Source organism: Neolamprologus brichardi, chromosome 15 (assembly GCF_056152115.1).
Source record: "Neolamprologus brichardi isolate AB-2024 chromosome 15, ASM5615211v1, whole genome shotgun sequence".
Taxonomy (NCBI): domain Eukaryota; kingdom Metazoa; phylum Chordata; class Actinopteri; order Cichliformes; family Cichlidae; genus Neolamprologus; species Neolamprologus brichardi.
Window position 1 is genome coordinate 24227686 of NC_142118.1, and position 21051 is coordinate 24248736.

The following is a 21051-nucleotide window of genomic DNA, read 5'->3' on the forward strand; positions in this document are numbered from 1 at the left end:
GAAACTAATGATTATGACATCATTAGGAACTAATGATTGACAACCTCAATCAATGAGAGTTCAGTTTGAACTTCCAAGTCCTTTACAGTGACTAAATTCATACCTTTCAACAGCCTCGAACTTTGACCATATCGCATGTCTTACACTAACCGGCAGTTATATTTTTCCACAGCTTTTACCCAAAAAAATATCTCCCTGTGTCAGTTATAACTTCCTTGATGTGTGTTTATTCTTGCCTTCACCAGAACATCCAGCACAGGAAGTATGCCCGCTGGAAGGCCACCTACATCCACAACTGTCTAAAGAATGGGGAGACGCCTCAGCCCGGGCCCATCGGCATGGGTGAGGACGAGGAAGCAGGTGGGACACACTGATATGGAACACTCACACACACACAGACACACACACACACCTCTTTCCCCGTTACCAAACAGTCTTCTCTTGTGTGAGTTCTCTTTAATGAATGCTGAGGCCAAATTCCTTTTGTTGGCGTGTGTGTGTGCGTGCGTGTGTGTGTGTGCGTGTATAAGCCTTGGCTCTGCATTGTTTGCCTTATCAGGTCTGGGGCTGTAGCAGGAAAGTCATGCGGTGAAACTGGAGACGTTGTGAGATTAAAGAAGTGAGGAGAGTAGATTAGTCATGTGGTCTGTTCTTACATCCACAGTAAGGTTGTGCTTATGTGTGACGATGATTCAAATTAGCACAGTCTGGCTAAGAAAACTAAGAAAATGTGTGCGAAAATGCACCTGAGTGCGCGTGTGCCGCTAGGCTGTGCCGGATCTTTGTGTTCGTATATACATGAGAATGAGCTGATATTTATTTTATTACTCTCGGGTTTCCTCATATTGAACACAGATCCCTGACCTTTGTCACATTGTAACGTTCTGGCTGCTGATGCCAGGCTTACACCATAAAACGTAACCTTTAATAGAAAGAAAGCATGGGGAAAATGCCATGAGATCCCGGGGAGATTGATTGAATTAGTCCACCAACAAAATGACCACAGCAGCCTTTAAAGTTCACCCTGTTCTTAAAAGCAGAAATGTAGGGAAGGAAACAAACCCTTTTTCTAATGTTCGCCACTTTAGCTGCTGACATGGGATTTGCAATAGATTACGACCTCCAAATAATAGTTTTTGCTCCAGTGGCTTTTTAAGTGGTCCAATTTGCAGACCATCCTGCAACTTACAGCATTTGTCTTTCGGCAAGTGGTAATTCTCTGCCTCTCTGGGTTAAATCTAAACATCAGAATACAAATGGTTTGAGCTGTTCCTTTTTTTCTTTCCCCTACTCATGTGAACGGACTTCCTCCATGTTTAAGGCAACATGCGCACATTCGCTGGTACAAAATTTCCTTTTTCCTTGTATTCCTGTACGTCGTACGTTAAATTAGACATGCTACGGCAGCATTGGTCACTCACAGATCCAGGATACATTTTATGGTAACAGTTTTTGGTGTTCTTGCCTCATGGTTTCTCTCACCTTCAGAAACATGCTTGATTGTTGCAGACTTGCTCAGTTGAGGAAATCTCTGTGAAAGACATTCTTAATTGTAATTAATTAATGGATTTTTTAGTGATGTGAGGGGTATACTTTCTCTTTGAAAATGTGCTTGTGATCGATGAGTTCAGGTCCTTCAGAAGGAATCGGACAAGCAAAGTGCGATTGTGTGGCTCGGCGTCTCGACATCTCTTGGGAGCATTATGTGATTATGCTAATAATTCCTAAACTCTGGTGACTTCAGCTACAAGTCGATTTTATACCACGCCATCTGGACTCATTTTCAGATTGCACTCAGACTGCGAGAAATTGCATCAAAAGGCCCAGGAGAAAACATGAGGGTGTTTTGACATGAGCACCTCCGGGCCTGCACACGTCTCCTGTCCCTGCAGGGGAAACTCGAAGCGTAGTTTTCATGTCAGTGGAGTGATGTTGACGAATTCCTCGCTACAAAAATGACCATCTGCTCGGCCACGCCCGCTCAGTCCACATACACGCGGGCGTGCTCGACCGTGACATCACCTCAAAGAGCGCTCATCTGCACTCACATGTAACACACACACACTTACTTTTTCTTGTATTTCCGACCATGTCTGCCACAGATTTTCACGCTTTTCTCCTCTCCCTGCGGCGTTGGGGTCTCTGTGTCAGTAATGACATCATGATAGCGATATCATCCACCCTGCATGTATGGATGGTGTATGTGTGTGTTCCAGGGTTACTGTATTTTTTGTTTTGTTTTGGGGTTTTTTGTTCCATTAGGATTTTATCAGTATTTCAACACCATTACGCAGTGTGTGTGTGTGTGTGTGTGTGTGTGTGTGTGTGTGTGTGTGTGTGTGTGTGTGTGTGTGTGTGTGTGTGTGTGTGTGCGTGCGCGCGTGTGTGTGTGTGTGTGTGTGTGCGTTTTCTTTCTGTCCTTTCTCACAGACTCACAGACAGCTCAGATGTTTAGTTCTGTGTGTGTGTGTGTGTGTGTGTGTGTGTGTGTGTCTGCCCGCGTGTGTGTTGGAAAGTGAGCACATCCGTCTCTCCATCAGAAAGCATTCCTTTCTGATAGGATCACTTTTGATTGATTACTATTGTTGATACTCCTGCAAACACAACATGATTTGTGGTTTGTTTGTTTTTCTCTTTCTCCTGCTGTGACGAACATGTCAGCCATTGCTGGCTCCAAAGAGTGAACTCCAGGGTGCTCGCTCTCTTCACCGTAATGGTTAAAACCTTTGTGACTGTCTGCAGCATGAAGAATCTATTTTTTTTTTCTGTGATTTGTTGGCAGTTGAATTAATCTTTGATGAGAGGTGGGTGGGGTCAGTGGCAGTTTTTGTGCACAAATAAAAAATACGGTTAATAAAAAACTGATTTAGCTGCTACCTGTTTCTTTTGCTGTGGGGGATTCCCCCAAGAATAAACGGTCTGTATCGCCACATGTGTTTCCTTTGCGCGGCTTCAGATCACACCTGGGTGGTAAACTAAAACAAATGAAGTAGAAATCAAACGTTTGACTTTTAGGAACACTCGGACGTGGATTCTTTGGGTTCGGTGTGCCGAACCGAGTGAAAGCCTGCTGTTAATGTCAGCTGTAGTGATTAACAAAGGTCCCATATATTGTCCAGGCATCGTTTATTTACTGCACTGTTGTCATGGTAACTTTGTGAGATATTATTTCCACATCTCAATAGTTCAGAAATTTTTCACCCAGGGCAAGGAACAGAGGGGAAGCTTCCCATGTGATAAGGTTGTTAGAACAAAGGAACGTGTTTACATTTTTTTTTTATTACGGACTTGACCTTTAAAGATCAGAGCCTTCAATTACAAGCCTCGTCTGGAACAGCTGGTTAAATTTCATGCGATGTTTTTCACAAATCCCTCCATATATTGTGCAATTTCCCAGGATTTCTCAAAAGGTTATGATCTCATAGCTGTTATTTACCTTAAAAGAATCACTTCTTGGAGCGAACCTACAAAATAAATCGATAAATGCCCCTCTGTTTTACTCACTGAACAAAAGAATCCATACGATCGTCAAACTAGTTTATTAAAGCAGACTCGCCCACCAGCACAGTCATGGTCTGTTTCACAGCAGTGTTACACAGATCCTGATCACACCGTGCTTCTTAGCCCTTTACCGCTGTCTCTGAGGCGCTAGCAGGAGATGATCCTGGACCTTATTTTATCATAACATGGAGACTCCACCTGTGAGTCTACCTGGAAACCCAGGTGATGTTAGAATTGTGTGTCCCCGTGCTGCTGGACACGCATGACAGCAGGCACTGGACTCTCCACCGATCCACTGTAAGTAGGTTAATTGATCTCTAGAGAGTAGTTGGACACACACACAGCAGAACACCAGTATGCAAGCGGTCATTAGAGGCAGATCTTCCAGCAGCCCTGCTCCGGCTTTCTGCTGGCTGGAAGGAGGATGTATTTAGCAAGAGGAAATGAATGGATGGAGGGAATTAAAGGGTGGAGGTTTTGGGGGGTGGGTGTGGGGCACAGGGAGAAAACGTCCGTGCCGAGTTGTTAAAAATATATTTATATGGCGAAAGTTGTTGAAACATGACTTTCACAAACATTAAAGTCAAATCTAGCAACACAGAAGGTCGGTGTGTATTGGGGGGGGTCCTTAGTGACAGTTGGATAAACAGATTTTTAATTAAGGCCCTGTGAAGCCCACAAATCCATTCTGACTGACCGGCTGGTGTATAATACTAAGACTACGTTCACACTGCAGGTGTTAATGCTCAATTCCGATTTTTTGATCAAATCTGATTTTTTTGTCTGCTTGTTCACACTACAAATAAAATGCGACAGCAAACGTGCTCTAGTGTGAACCCTCAAAGACTGATGGCCCTTAATATAAAGACTTCGGACTTTACGTTTCCTAATTTTTGCTTTAAGTTATTAGGTTATTTACATAATAATGTAAATAACCTAACAATTATCCTTATTGCTGTTTTAGAGAGGAGCGGTGCTTCAAAGGATAGTTGCAGATTTCTGTCAGAATCTGCAGATTATACAGTGCAAATAAAATGTTCACGTTTCTCCAACGTTGTCTTCCCAACAGTTTCACTAACATCTACGCTGGATGGCCAGGAAGTGTTTGCGATGTCTTATCGGGCGCTTCTCCGGAGCTGATAATTTGCGTCTGTCTTGTGTCAGTGACGTAAAAGACGGATTTAATGCGACATGACCGTTCAAACAGCAGTCGCTTTCTAAAACATCGGATATGTATCGGATTCAGGACCACATACGAAAGTGACCCAGATCAGATTTGAAAATATCGGATTTGTGCCGTTCACACTGTCATACCATGATCGGATATGGGTCGCATAGGGTAAAAAAATCGGATTTGATGTGCTTTCGCCTGCAGTGTGAACGTAGCCTTACTGACACAGTTATTAAAGAGCTTTATGGCCATTATCCCTCCTATGAAGGATTCAAGTCAACAGTGGTTCTTTGATGCGTTGCGAGGGTTGGTGAAGTAAATTTGGAGACGGTTAAATCAAAGTGGAGCTGTTGTGCTTTTCCATCTCCAGTTTCCATCTCCAAACACTGTTTCAGGCTCTCAGACCCTAATATGGTCTTCTCAGACAACGTCAGCTACAACCTCAGTCAGAAGAACCTTGGATGAAATGGGGAGGGGCTAAAACAGCTTCTGGGTTAACTAATGCTCATCAGAAAATAAATGAGGATTATTTCAATCTGTGAATCGTGCAAAGCAGCTGTTGGTCTAAATAATGTGATCCTCACGTCTTTAACCTTCACAGAAAAGACATTGTCTGTTCTTTGGATCTTTTCTGGAAGTCTAATGCTTGAGAACTTCTTGTGTGTTAGTTTTATGTATGTATTATATGGCAAAAGTGAGAGAATGAATAAAACAAGGGAACAACAGGCAAACCCGGGACCTTGGTCCATGCTCCAATCAGCTAAAAGCAAACAACAGTCAGAATAAATGAACTGATATCCCATTGATAAAGTCACAAAAGCCATGAAAGGAGCTGGGATGGATGTGGGTTGCTAAGCAGCTTGCAGATGAACAACAGCTGTGGGCAGGCAGAAGCAGCTGAATGGCTCACTGTAGATAAGATTTTCATAGAAAGCCAGTGATAATGAAACCGGTGCTGTTTTGATGATCTTTAAAGGCATGAAAACTATGAAGTGTAATTTGTTGACCACCTTGACTGGTTAAATGTAAAAGGGGGGAAAGTGGAAGTAAGCAAAGTTTGTCTTCTACCAGAGTTGGTTAGGATTCGGGGATTTATGAATGGTGAAGCTTAGAAGTTAATAGTCATGATTCTTTTTCTCACAACAACTGGTCAGGAGTTTTAAGCAGGACTACAGCAGCTTGTGGCCTTGGCTGGTGTCCACGGTGGAAATGAGTTTGGGGATGTACAGGTCCTTAGAAAGGGGAAAATATATTTCATCCAGAGCAACAGAAAAAGGCAATAAATAAATAAAATGAATTAATAAGGGACAAAAGCAGAGAAGGGCTCAAAGTAGTGCCTGTAAGCAGCGACCGGCCTCCAGACGCCAGCTGGAGGGCTGAGGGTCTGGTCAGCTCAGGTGGCAGAGCAGGTCAGCCACTAATCAGAAGGTCGGTGGTTCGATCCCAGGCTGCCACCTGGCTGCATGCCAAATATCCTTGGGCAAGATACTAACCCCATGTTTGCCTACTGGTAGTGGTCAGAGGGTCCGATGGCGCCAGTGTCCGGCAGCCTCGCCTCTGTCAGTGCGCCCCAGGGCAGCTGTGGCTACAATGTAGCTTGCTGTTGCCAGTGTGTGAATGTGTGTGTGAATGGGTGAATGACTGGCGATGGAGGCGACCTCAACCTTGGACTAAATGAAGAAATGGATAGGCTCAATACAGCAGGAACTCAGCGTAATTGGCAGTCCACAAATATAATCAAACAGTATATGAGCGACTTTGGTCTTTGCGATGCATGGCGCTCCCTTCACCCCACCATGTTTATCACTCCTACTCTCGTTTGGATTATTTTTTGGTCAGCAGCTCATTGCTGAGTGACGTTTCAGACACTGAGATTCACCCTATAGCTTTCAGCGATCATGCTCCTGTATCTTTAACACTAATGCACAAGAATAATACTATGCCAAGTAAAAACTGGAGATTTAATACATCACTGCTTAAAGATGAAGACTTTATTAAATATTTTAAAAAAGAGTGGACTTCATATTTAGACTTTAATGACACTCCCGGAACATCAGCTTCTGTTTTATGGGAAGCAGGGAAAGCTGTGATGAGAGGTAAAATAATTTCTTTCTCATCACATAAAAAGAAAAAAGAAAACAAAAATATTCAGGAATTAGAAAAAACCATCAAATCACTAGAAGAAGCCTACGCGTCCCACCAAGATCAGGAAACATTGAACAAAATACGCAAAACAAAACTAGAATTAAATGAGATAATTGATTAAAAAAAACAAAATTCTTAGTACAAAGACTACGCTTACAAAATTATGAACATAGTAATAAATCCGGTCAATTTCTAGCAAACCAGCTAAAAATAAATAAAGAAAAAACAACTATATGTGCTGTTCAAGATTCATCTGGGAACACAATATATGAACCGAAACAAATAAACAACATTTTCAGGGATTTCTATAAAACGTTGTATTCACCACAAATAAACCCATCTAAAAAGGAAATTGATCAGTTTTTAGACAACATAACTCTCCCAAAATTATTAGACTCTCAAGCAATGGCACTGGATTTGCCACTGACATCAGGTGAACTCCAGGAAGCCCTGATAAGTATGTCCAATAATAAGGCTCCAGGTCCAGACGGCTTTCCTGCAGAATTCTACAAAGAATTCTGGATGATTCTAGCACCAGCTTTTTACAGAACTTTGTTAGAAATCAAAGAAAAGGGCAGACTTCCATCAAATATGAATTCTGCAAACATTAATCTCCTGCTAAAACCAGGCAAAGACCCTGTATATCCCTCAAGCTATCGTCCAATATCCCTTATAAATGTAGACCTCAAAATAATCTGCAAAGCTCTCTCAAAGAGACTAGAGAAAATAACCCCCCTCTTAATTCATCCTGACCAAACTGGTTTCATAAAAGGTAGGCACTCATCAACAAATACACGTAGATTACTTAATTTAATAGACTACTCATACAGTAAAAACCTTGAAACTACAATATTTTCCTTAGATGCAGAAAAAGCGTTTGACAGAGTTAACTGGAAATTTCTATTTGCAACTTTACACAAATTTGGTTTTGGATCTTCTTTCATTAACTGGTTAAAAATATTATATAATTCCCCAACAGCTTGTGTCAGAACAAATGACCAGACATCCTCCAGCTTATGTCTCCTGAGGGGCACCAGGCAGGGATGCCCACTCTCCCCTTCACTGTTTGCAATTTTTATCGAACCACTAGCAGCAGCAATTAGACAGAATTCAGCAATTAAGGGCATAAAATGCAAGAACGTGGAACATAAAATCAGCCTTTATGCGGATGATGTGTTACTCTTTCTCCAAAATTCACAAACCAATATCTCTGGGGTGATTGAATTGATAAACTCTTTTGCAAGAATATCAGATTACTCAATTAACTGGTCAAAATCTACAGTCCTTCCGATTAATTGCTCCTTCCATAATTCCTCTTCTACTCCACTGCAATCGGGAAATATAAAATATTTAGGTATTAATATTTCTCCCAAGCTTGCAGATCTAACTAAATTAAACCATACCCCACTTTTAAAGAAAGTAGAAGGTGATCTGGCTAGATGGAAATGTCTACCCATATCACTCATGGGAAGGGTTGCAGCTATAAAAATGATGGTATTACCAAAAATAAATTATTTATTCTCAGTGATCCCAACTAAACCGCCGCAAGATTGGTTCAGATCTCTAGATTCATATATGTCCAAATTCCTTTGGAAAAATAAGCCCCCACGTATAAGCTTAAAAACATTACAAAAGACCAAGGATAAAGGAGGATTAGAACTACCTAACTTTCAGCACTACTTCTTAGCCAACAGGCTTCAGTTTATCTCAGGATGGCTAAAACATACCCTCTTAGATGAACCTTGGCTAGATGTAGAACAAGCACTTTGCAATTATCTAGAGATTTCAGATCTACCATTTATCAGCTCAAACATCCAACGACATGAATGCTTCAAAAGCATCAACATCAGCTCTTCTCTGACAGCATGGTGGGAGTTTCTGAAGTTGAGCTGAGTCTTCATTAATCCCATGCAAACGTACACCTATCTGGAACAACCCTGACATATTACAAAACAATAATATGATAAACTTTTCAGATTGGAGTGGTAAAGGAATCAAATATGTAGAACATATACTAGAAGGAACAGAATTTATTTCATTTGACAAACTAGTTACACAATATGGGATCAACAAGAAAAGATTTTTAGAATATCAACAAATTAAATCCATAGTAAAAAAGAAATTTAAACCGGGTCAAGTTGAACTACAAACACCACCAAGTGTGGTTCAATTTCTTACTCTTAAAACCCCCAAATTACTATCCAAAATATACAGAATGCTTTCTAAAACAGATGAATCAATATCACTTCCTATTGCAAAATGGGAAGCGGATTTATCAGTTAACTTAGACCAAAACTTCTGGTCTCAGATTTGCTTAAAAACCTTTCATCTAATCAGAAATCCCAGTCTTCAATTAATTCAATACAAAATACTACATAGAGTGCACTATACAGGTCATCGGATGTTCAAGATGGGCTTTACGTCTACCAACAACTGCTCACACTGCCAAACCAATTCACCGGACAATTATATCCACGCTCTTTAGTTCTGTCCACCAGTTCAGAAGTTTTGGCGCGAGATATGTGAAGACTTATCAAAGTGTCTGAAATGTAACATTCCAACTTCCCCCTTAGTGTGTTTGTTGGGCAGCTTAGATAATGTCACTTCAGAAAAGAATATAGCCCATATGGTTTTCACTGCCCTATGCATAGCAAAGAAAACAGTCCTCATGAACTGGAAGAATAAAAACAATCTTAATTCTAACCAATATAGAAATTATCTATTAGATTACATTAGTCTTGATACAGCCTCTGCCACCACATCAGATCAATCGCTCTGGGCTCCTTTGATCAGCTCCATCACCTAGTGGGGGTGGGGGGTCATAGTTTGGTCTCGCCTTCACTGTTGTGATTGGTGTGGGGGTAGGGTCAGGCTTAGGGCTTCGAGGGGTTCCCCAGGAGCATCTTCCTTGGGGGGCTCAACCCGGGGTAGCGGTCATGGCCAATTACGGGCTCTGTTGGCTCTTAGGTGACGGTTTCCTCGTGGCTGCGTGCAGCAGGGCTAGGGGAGGGTCTGTGCTGACGGACGGGGGTTACTGACCTGGTAGCCTGGCTGCCCCTGGGTGGGTCCGGGACGGGCGTGAGGTTCTGGGGGCGCTCCGGCTCTGGCCTGGGGCCCTGGCCGGGCCTCGGGGGCTTGGGTCCTGGTTGGTGTGTTGCCGGGGTTGTGGGCGGGTGGGTGTATGGGGGCCCAGCCCTGGCGCAGGGTTCCGCCGGTTCGTCGAGCCACCTGGGGGGCTCTTCAACTGGTGGGGGGGGGTTGTCACATCTTGCAGGAGCTTTCCTCTCTTCAGGAACTCTCTCTGCAAGAGGGGGAGATACAGGAGAGGTGGAGGAAGATCTCAGCCTGGGCGTCTATTGTCTTATGTAGTCTGGAAGATGAGTGGATGATGGGGTGGGTGCAGTTTTCTCTGTGGTGGGGTTGGGTGGACTGTCCCGGGCTCTGTGGGGCCGGGCGGCGCCGCTGCACTGGGCTCCGGTTCGGATGGGCCTGGGCCCCCTTTCCCTGGCGGGTCGCGGAGTATGGGGTTGCCTACTGGGGTCAGCGGGGGAGCTGGCTCCAGGGAGGGGTCACTTGCCCCTCCCTTCCTTCCCTCCCCATCTCCAGCTGCCTCCCTCTTCCCGCTCCACCACAACCACCCACACATGTAGGGCCTTGGAGTAGCGGTGTGTCACCTGCGTGCAGAGGAGGTAACCCCCCCCCCCCCCGTCCCCTTCTGGCTGCCTCTGCCTCAATTTTATCCCACAACTTAGACATTCACATTACTCACACTCTCATTGCACATACATATAGGATCTTGGGGGTGGGCACGCTACACGGAATCCAAATTACCATCAGGGTGTACACCTCACCCCTGGCGTCGTTGCCCACCTCTCAATTTTAAATACACGTAGACATTGAGGGCTAGCAGGAGGGGCTATGCGCTTACCTGCTGCTGTCTGGCAGGTACCTCCATGCCCTCCTTTGTTTTAAATGCACCTTAGAACACACATACATCAACACTACAATGAGTGGGTGGAGGGAGGTTAGGAGTCTTCTCTCACCCCCGTTCTCTGCGGCCTGCTGGAGCGGGGGGGCTAGGAGGAGGAGTTGGCCGTCCGACTGGGGTCCGGAATGTGGGGCCTCCCTGCTGCTGCGGAGTCGGGGCGGTCTGCTTCTCCCCACCGCAGGGAAAAGGGTAGCACCACCTGGGTCTGGCTGCAGTTCCCCCCTCCAGGGGCAAGGGTACCTAGACCCGGTTCGTAGAGTACGCTTGGGGAGTGTGATTGTGTGTACAGCGTCTCTTTATGTCTGTCTCCACGTTGGTTGAGTGTGGAGTAAGTGCATATGAGAGCATGAGGGTGGGAATGGATGTTTGTATCTGTGTGTGCCTGTATGTCTGTGTCTATATGTCAGGTTGGGTATCAGACGCCACCTCTCTGAGGACATCTCAGGCCCTCCAAGGTTTGGAGGGCTATCTCCCCCCACCACTTCCCCTGCCGGGGGCGGACTCCCTCAGACATCGGTGCGTTGGTGGTTCCGTCTGCCTTTTTGAATGACTGAATGTAGTGTAAAGCGCTTTGGGGTCCTTAGGGACTGAGTAAAGCGCTATACAAATGCAGGCCATAAAGCTATGCCAAGCTCAGAAACTGCTTTTTAACAAGTGCCCTTTGGCAAGACACTCAGCCAATCTTTATACCACAGAGCTGCACAGCGTCCGGCAGCAGGACTGCCGCTGTGGCATTCACTCACCCACTGCTGTAAACAAGGAAGCAGAGCAGGAAGGACACTGGCCACAATCTCCATTTACTCCCACAGCTCACTCACCAGCTTTATACCAGCCTGATTAGACCGATCAAAGGGGATGGTGATAATATTGATGATGATGATGTGACTGGGTTCAGAGTGTGATTTGGGCAGCAGTAAGAGTTGATAGCGTTCATAGTTTGGCTGCTGTGAGCTCCCTGTCTGCTCTTCGGTTTCAGTTACAGAACACTTTGAATGAGCTACAGGTGTCATGGCTGCCAGGTGTTTATCATTCAGTGGTTTAGGGAGAGCAGAGAAAGGAAGACGGGAGTAAACAGGGGAACTTTGAGTGAAACTTCTGTTGATATAGACAAAAACTCATAACCACATAATGAGCTGCTGCCCAGTGTTAACACGCCTGATACTGACTGTGTTTGTGAATGGAGTCGATACTTTCTCTATGATTGCACATAAATCTGTAACGTCTCCATTCTGACCTTCAGAAAATCTCCTGCTGGCAAAAAAGCTGATGCTGTACTTCACACTATGTTTCATTCATGGCACACAGCTCCACTGAAACCTTACAGTAGTGTGGGGAAAAGTGCCTTTCAGGATCCACTGCCATTCACAGCGAGATGATTATCACTAATTAAGCAGTTATAAAAAGGAGAAAAAGCCGTTCCACCTTAATTAATATGATCTAATGTGACTTTGCAAACTGACACTCTGTGAGCACAGAAAACTTTGAGTCTCGGATTCCATGTTTGACCTTTTCATTGATGTTCAGGGTGAAAATAATAATGTGTACTTTTCAGTTGACCCACAAAATCATATTCTTTGAAACTCACAAAGTGACATGAAAGAATATCAAACATGAATATTACTTAACGGATGCAATGTAAAATCTATTTGAAGAAACGGTTATTTGTTATCCCAGTACTGCAGCGAGGGGTGAACAGTAATTACTCTGATACATGGTATTAGTGCTGTTTAAGCAGTTTTACAAACATCAAACGGCAAAATAAACAAATAACAAACAAGAGTCAGAGTCTGACAGACTTTTCGAGCTGAAACCCAAAATCATTCCCTGAATAATCATAGCGTGTGTGTGTGTGCGCGCGTGTGTGTTCTTTTGGGGAGGTGTGGGGCAAACTGTGGTCGAGTTGATGCAGCTGTGGGTTAGATTTAATGATTTCCTTAAGGAGGCTCCTGCTGGAAGTGTCACTATTCTGCAGCTTTTGTGTATTTGTGCATGATTTTAAAGGCGTACCAAAACTGCTGCATTTACAGACTCATCAGTCTATAAGAAAATAAAGGAGGGGGGAAGTGCTGTAATTGCCTTGAAAGAGGGTTTGAGAAGCTTTCCTCCAGAGGTTACGCTCCCGCTGTCTATGCTGTTGCATAAGGCTCCTATAGATTTCAGTCTTATAATGTCTCCTCTGTAAATCCAGCATAGCCCTGGTAGCATGCTATAGCTGCTTGAGCGCTGACTGGACCGTTAATGCTGGGAAAAGAAAATTTAAAGTACATAAACATTAACAGAGTGTTGAGCTGTTTGGAGCACAGGCATAGGTGCACACACAGTTGTACATGTACAGGTGTACCAACAAAAAACAAATAAGAGATAAAAAAAACTTACAGACTGTAATATAGTTTATTCATATAGTTTTCAGTCTGATGCACAGATCGTAACAAATATTTGAGCATTGAGAAAGTGTGTGCATGCGTGCGCAGATGTGACTCCACAATGAAGGGGTGTGGACGTTCACGGTTTAACAACTTAATGAAAGATGGAGCGGTCCAGCTAAAGTGTCAGATCTCTGCTTCATGCCCGTCTGCCTTTTTGTCTCTGATGCAGTAATGACACAAGCTGGGCTCTAACGTGGTGTCAAATCCAGCCTGTGTCTGCACATCCAGCCCAGTAGCTTAATCTCTGCAAACATCTCTGGTTGTCAAGAAGTGTTTTCTTTGTGTTAGGTGTGGTTGCTGAGTCTGCGGGCTTGCAGTCAGGAGGTGAAATCACTGCAGTTTCATGTGTTTCAGAAGGCTCTGTCCTTGTTTCAGGATGATTATTACTCTCTGTCACTGCATGTTCAACTCTGACACCTTTGTTCATGACGTTACCTCCCAGAGTTCCACTCAGAACGTGAGTGTACAGGTGTGACAAACCTCAGTGTACCTGTTGCCACTGAGTGAGGGCTCGAAGGTTGCAGAATTGCAGAATAGCAGATAGAGACAAAATACTGTTACTGTTAATCTGACTGTCTTCAGGTTTTACACGCAGTTACTGTCCCTCCATTTACAAAGGCAGAGGCCTCACGGTGTGATTATTTTACGTGTAGTTGTTTTTTTTCCTGTATAATAATATTCAACATTGCTATCAATACATTTAAAAAAAAATGCCTCTCTGTGCATAATGTGGGATACTGTTTGTCCGTGATTTGAACCCAGGGAACAAATCGTGGCAGGATCAGCCAGATGTTATTTGTATCCTACTGTAACTTTACTGTATAAAGAGCTAACATCTCCAAAATGTCAGGAGTTGTAATGACTAACTATCATTACAAGAAGTGTTTGTGAACTAAAAATCAAGAATGTGGCATACTGTTTGTCCGTGATTTGAAGAGCCCAGCGGTGCTCCCAACAAGGGAAAAGCAATTCTGCAGGGGAGACCTACCTCGGCACTTGTGCAGGTGAAGCCAAAGGGCAGATATGCTTCACCATATTTTCTAGTCTTTGGCTTAGAATGAAGTTGGTTTGGAAACATATTCAGCAATGCTTCATCTCCTGCTTTGCGTTTCTGTGGGTGCCCATGCTAGCTGTGTCCAAGCGTCTAGTTTTTTTCCTTTTCATACCGCGCCCCCCTGCCATGGCCCTGCGCACCCCCTAGGGGGCGGGCCCCACACTTTGGGAAGGTCTGCTGTAAACTGTGTTTCTATATTGAATAAATGATGCTTAACGGGTCGATAACAGAAAATAAACTGGTGTAATGTAATCAGAGGAGTCAGTGGCTGGTGTAACGTCCCCAGTCCTGTGATGTGTTTAAAAGTGCAACAGAATACCAACAAACAAGGGCGATCAGTCATCTGCAGTCCTGCAGTCGCTCCATCAAATGCTCACACATGCCCCGCTGCACACTCCATCTGAAACCAATTTCTGATGTAATATCTGTGGGATTTACACACCTCCTTTCTGTTCACTTTAATCAGATTCTCATGAATTCTAATCATTTTCCCCAAACTCATTTTTGGATTCCACCTGATGTGCTTTTGATGAAGAACCCTTTTACACTGTGTGATTGAAACCAAGTGAGGCCAAAAGCTTTAAGCTTCTCTGTTCACCTCCTGCATCCTGACGTGTGGTAAAAAATGTCATTTTTCACTTTTAGACACAGAAACTTGAACCGAGTCTGAGGGTAAGCAGCATGATGAGCACCAAAGGCACCGGTTGTAAATGATCCGGGCTGATGTGAGCTACAAAGACTTTTCTTATTTCACGATCCGTCACTTACACTTCTATCCCCGTGTTTCCATTTTACCCTGTGTGGACAGGGCGCAGTGACGGGCTGGAAAGTGGTGAAATCAGGTGGGTGGATCCGATCCCAGCCACGCTGCTCTCACGTTTCTTCAGCTGAGAAACCGCGTGCCAGTGAAAACAGAAATTCGTTCATGATCCACTGAAACTCTGAGATATGGAAGTGATTCACAAGTGTGAAAGCAAAATGAGTTTCCATAAACAATGTTCCATTAGGTTGTATTGGAGCTGCTGTCCATTGAAGAAATCCTCATAGTTAATCTCTCTCTCTCTCTCTCTCTCTCTCTCTCTCTCTCTCTCTCTCTCTCTCTCTCTCTCTCTCTCTCTCTCTCTCTCTCTCTCTGATAGATGACTTTGGAGCTGAAGGCTTCTCCGGCCTGGGCCTCTCCCACGGGGGTTCTTTTAGGGGCGGTCCGCCTTCACAGGCCTCCGAAGACCAGGACCACAGTTCGGTTCCAGGCTCCGCCCCTGGCATAGGTTTTGCTTCCGGTCCAGGATCAGCCCCATCAGGTCCTCCGACCACAAACTACAACAACATCCACATCCCACCAGGAGCCCACGCTCCGGCCAACACGCCGGCCGAGCTGCCGCCGCCTGCAGGTACGACAGAGGTTGGCTGTGTGTACAAACAGCGTGGCCACATGTCAACACGCTGGTCACTCGGTTTAGTCTATAGCAAGCTCAGTGTACGTGCTGAGCTCTCCATGTTTGACACATGTGTCCTTGTCCAGCAAAACATTTCACTTCACATTGTCCATCAGCCTCAGCTACATGCATAGTTCTGCTGTCTTTCGAAAATCTCACAGTGGTTTTATGTCATTGTCACACAGCAGCATTTAGCTCAGAGGACCAATCAGATCTGTCCGTGTTTGGATCCGTCTCTGGAAATCTGTGTGCAAATACATTAAAACAACACGTATCAGCCTGCCACACCTCTCTGAGGTTACTACGTTACGATGCAAACAGTTTAAAACGCCAGTATTAAATCGTGCTTCCTCTGAGCGCACTGGGCCCGCCGTGCCTCTGAACATCGAGGTTTAACATGAAATAATAGCAGCAATTTAAAATTCTGTAGCTTTAAAACAGAGTAAATAATATTGTGCTGTACGATATTTCTAAGAAAGAGTCATTTACAGCAGCTGACTTTCAGAGTCTGAGAGACTGTAATATGTCAAATATGGGACTTGTGTTGTGCAGCACATGGAGCACTTTATTTAAAGAGACTGTCACTGCAGCAGACACACACATATACACATACACACACACACACACACACACACACACACACACACACACACACACAGTGCTGTTTAGATGTTAGTGGTCTAGCTTCATCGCATGCTCAGTGAGGGTCCAGGTCTGTCCAATCACTGAAACGTGGATGATTAATTATAGACAGAAAACGTTGTGTCATATAAATGAATTCTGATAATGATGCCATGATCACATGACTGTTGTTTCCAGCGTGCTGTTATTCTGCCATCATTAAAGGTCTAAACTAGAAGAGCTGCCTCTCTTGTCACCCGCCCTGTAATCCTGCTAATTTCCCCTGATAACACCGAGTATGTGACGGCCTCGCAATTTACCGGCGACGCTTTCAGTGACACTCCTCCCCGAGAGACGCATGTACACACGTTTGCTGGCGCAGATGTTTGCAGATGTTCTCTGGAGGATATAAAGAAGGTAAAACTTCTCCAAAGTGAGGCCCAGAGGTTTGTGCAGAGTCGATCAGTGACTGTGTTTATTTGGAGGCTGACCTGAACATCCAGAGTAATAATGAAGTGTGTTTCTGTGCAGAGAGATGTAATTGTTCCCTTATGGAAACGGCGTAAAGGCAAAATGTTGTATAAGAGCACTTGTGTAGGCACTGTTGCCACCTCATAGATCTGCGTGGAGGATTGAGTGTTTAGTTTTTTGCTTCCTGCACAGAGTGATGGGGCACAATAGAAAAATAAACATTCACGCAGAAACCTCGAGTAATTCAAGGTGATTATAGATTACACAAGCTTCTGCAGAAAGAGCTGGCACACACCGTGCAAACACACTTTTCCCCAAACACATACACACACACACACACACACACACACACACACACACACACACACAATCGGTCCACCGTCATCGCTGCACAAATAGGAGAGGCAGAGGTGGACCTGCTCCTGCTGACAGACAAGGAGAGACTGAACCCTGCTGATAACAAAGCTTTTGCTCAGACCCGTGTGATAGGCTGTAGCCCGGGTGTGTGAGAAAGAGTTTGGGGCTTTGCTCACACGCGTGGCTGAGTGCAAAGTTTAGTTCTGTCTCACTGATGATGAACACTCAGGGGGACTTTTCAGAGGACAGCTCTGAAATCTGACAGGTTTACAGAGCAGCTTCGTTCCAAGATAACCACCTGATCGCAGTGACGCAGCGTGTTGTTGGTGACGTTTCGTTCATTTCCACTAGGAGAGCATCCAAAGTGAAGCATCTGTTGGCAGCTTGGTCGTTTTCAGACGCTTGATTGTGTTGTTTCTTGTCTGGATTTCTGCTAGCTGTCACTAAATATTCATATCTGTGCAGTCAGAGCTGAGATTGAGGCTTCAGAGATGTACAGACTGAAAAATAGGACGGCATCCAATAATCTAATGGGGGTATGTTGGGGCTGAAATACTGCGGCCTGCTGGGTAGAGGTCAGGAAGATGATGGATGTTGACCTGTCTGTCCTCTGAAATCTTTGGCACTCTAACGCAGGTGTTAGATATAAACACTGATTATTGATAACTGGCATAGTTATTAGAAATATAGTTTTGGCCATTCGTTACTGAGTATTTCCTTGAATATTTACCACAATCATAATTTGAAGTGTTTCTGTTGACCAGCAGAAGCTGTTAAACCTGTGCCTATGCCCCGATCAGTGCCCACTGTTGACCCCACACTGCTCAGCGCCCAGCAGCAGGGTAAGAAAACACACACTTACAGATGACTGCAGACACGATACACAACTGCTTTTCCTTCCAACTCCCTATAAACACAAAGCTCAGACTGCAGGCGGTTCACCTGAGTCAGAGGCTCTCTGGTGTTTGCAGGTAATCCTGCTTTCACATTGAACTGGTTTAAAAACTGCTTCTTAAAAGACGTCTCACTGGTTTAAGGCCAACAACCATTCCTGCTGCTCTCTACGCTCATCTGGATACCGAATGTTCCTATAGTGAAAATGCAAAAATGTGCAGTTGGAATAAATTCCTGAGACTGTTTCCAAACTTTGACTGCCTCTAAATCCAGTTTGAGACCCCGGTGGCCTCCGGTTAGCGCTCTCTACCAGACATATTGTATTAATATAAGGATGAAAAAAAGTTTCTGCATATGGTCTCTGTCTGTCGCTCCACCGTACTCCACTGGAATCATATTTCTGTGCAAGAAAAGAATAAAATCAAAGGTAAAGTGTGTTAGTGTGAGCTGAACTCTTCTGGACGAGCACCATTCACCTGTAACTTTCCATCATTTGCTGTTTCGATGATGTTGGAGAGTATGGCCTGACACATCATTCAAAAATGTCCCAAAGAATTTATTCAGAATATTAAAAGCTTTGTTTTCCTCCTCTGTTCTGTGCACACATACAAAATATAATTTATACTATTATAGTTATTTAATTTAATACATAAGTAGAAATTTAGAACTTCACGTGTTTCATTTTCCTTTGTCCTCGCCGCTGCAAACACAGACAGTTTTTGCTGCTGAGTCTTAAACTGAATCTGTTGGATTTTTCTTTGCCTATTAAACTTTTTATAAACGCATGTGTAAAACTTGTTGATAGAAAGACGCCTTGAGTATAAACCAAGGAAGATGCGAACATGGCGAGCCTGAGAGTGAGTGGGAAGCTAACGGTATGTGGTTAATGAGCAGCACAAGAGGACTCGCGTTAAGGAGCTTAATGGAGTTTAATGATAGGAAATGACTTCAGACGCCTGTCGACATGAATATGTTACACAGAGCTAATTATAAAGAGCAACATCTAACAAGATTCCCAGAGATTCACTCACAGCCTTGGAGTGTAATGAGTCGGAGCATTTCATTAACCCCGCCGAGTACTTTGGTGATGAATCAGGACTTTGATGGCAGAGCCATTCATATTTATTTCTCAATTAAAAAGAGGACGGCAGCTAATCTGCCACACTGAGCCTGATGAAATGATGGAAGGATTGTTTTCCGGTTTCCATTACCAGGCTGAGAAACGGCGCTTTCCTCTTTTTCCTCCTGAGCACCAGGAGACATAAGATAACCAGTGAAAGTGGCACTCGAGGAGATGGTGGCCTCTGTCTGATTGGACCTCGCGCCGTTCGTTCGTCTGTCTGCCATCTAACATATCATTACGACATCAGCACCGCCGCTTCGCCGCTGTCTAGACTGTCATTAGCTGCTGGCGGTCAGCCGCAGAATGAGAGGGAGAGAGGGAGCGTGGTTGGAGGGCAGGATGAGCATCATTCCCGTAATTCACACTTTGCTGCTGTTTTTAAACGCGTGGTTTCAAAGTGTTTTAAAGAAGCTGCTCAGCGGCTGGCAGAGCATCAGTGTTTCCATTCACCTGCTATTATGGCACAAACAGAAGAACCACAAAGTTTAAAGAACTGCTTCACAAAGGTTCTCAGTAAAGAAAAACCTGTGACAACAACTGAGAACAGCCGAAAAATAGGCTTTACATACGACAATGGCTCACGTGTGACGCATTTAATGTTCATATCTAATGTATTTATGCATTCAGAAGGGACACAGCGGCCTTCTGCTTTACTCTGTTCATGATAGTTACAGTGCAAACAGAGCGTGATTATAGAAAAGTGTTTAGTATATGCTTGTGTAATGATTGTAATGTGTAACACATCACTGTGTTTATGAGCTGCAGATTAACCAGCTTTATTGTGACATCAATACATAAAGAAATTTAATTTAGACCATGAAGACCACTGACTTGACATAAAAGATGGGCATAGCTACCAGCAAGGATAAATGAAGCAGGTGCACAGGCTTAAACCTGCCCACCTTTATACAGTCAGTGATTACGTGTCAGTCATGCAGCAAGCAAAAAGTAAAATGTTTGCGGATGAATTGTACGCTGCTGCAGTGTGCACAGTGCAGCCATAGAGCATATTATACCATATAACCTTAAAGACTGAGCAGGTTGCTTAGTCAGCCGGTCATGCATAAACTAGCATCACGCAGTTCCTCAGATAAAAATATTCAGTCGGCCGGCTCAGCAGCAACTTTATGACAAATCACTGAATCATTCAAACTTCAGTTTTCTGTGAAGGTGAGTTCAGATGTTCTGAATAAACCGTGCGACTCGGGCAGTTAAACTTTTGTCCAATCGCTGTTATAATTAAAATGAAAAAGCCTTTTTGATGCAGCGCATTAAGCCTCAGTCCAGGCAGATAATGAAGAAAAATGGAGCTCGTAGCGCTCCGTTAAAACTTGTCGAAGACTCTGAAATGAAGATGCGGTGAAGAAGCAGGTGTTTCTTTCCGGCAGCCCTGAGCGTCTCCTCTGCAGCAGGGTCAAACTTTTTAATTCAGTCAGTCTCCTCTTTTTTTTTTTCTTTGAGTTTATGTGTGATGTAACAGAGTACCATTAATCTTTAACTCTTAATCAAACTGTCACTCATTTTTTTGATCACTGGCATGATTTTGTACGAGAGTTTTAGTGCAGCGTTGAAATGCCATTAAGATATCAGAGCTGTATAGTTATCAGCTAGATTTTTTAATGTTCCACTGACTTACTCTGGGCCTCTATAAATGCACCAGGGTTAGATTTTACAGCACGCAGTCGTTCCCGATGAGCACAGGGACTAATACATCCATATACATCCCCATTCATGCCAGTTTCCATAGCAGTAATCTCCCGTGTGTGATTTATGGCTCCTGGTTGGTGTCTGTTTGCGTGGCTCTTTGGCTGGGCAGGGCGATTGTGAGAATTTACCATTGTGCACAGGTAGCAGCATGAGAAGC

At 44.1% G+C, this 21051-nt stretch overlaps 1 protein-coding gene across 3 annotated transcripts in view; it reads left to right on the plus strand.

The window, feature by feature from the left end:
• vta1 (vesicle (multivesicular body) trafficking 1) overlaps positions 1-21051 on the plus strand; it is a 60653-nt gene that overhangs the window by 31887 nt on the left and 7715 nt on the right. Inside the window, exons 5-7 of one of the 3 annotated variants that reach the window (XM_006793456.3) lie at positions 246-360; positions 15425-15676; positions 17935-18012. In XM_006793456.3, coding sequence (XP_006793519.1) covers positions 246-360; positions 15425-15676; positions 17935-18012 — 445 coding nt within the window. The remainder of the gene's footprint in view (positions 1-245; positions 361-15424; positions 15677-17934; positions 18013-21051) is intronic. The other 2 variants (XM_035908942.2, XM_006793457.3) reach the window with 2 other exon arrangements.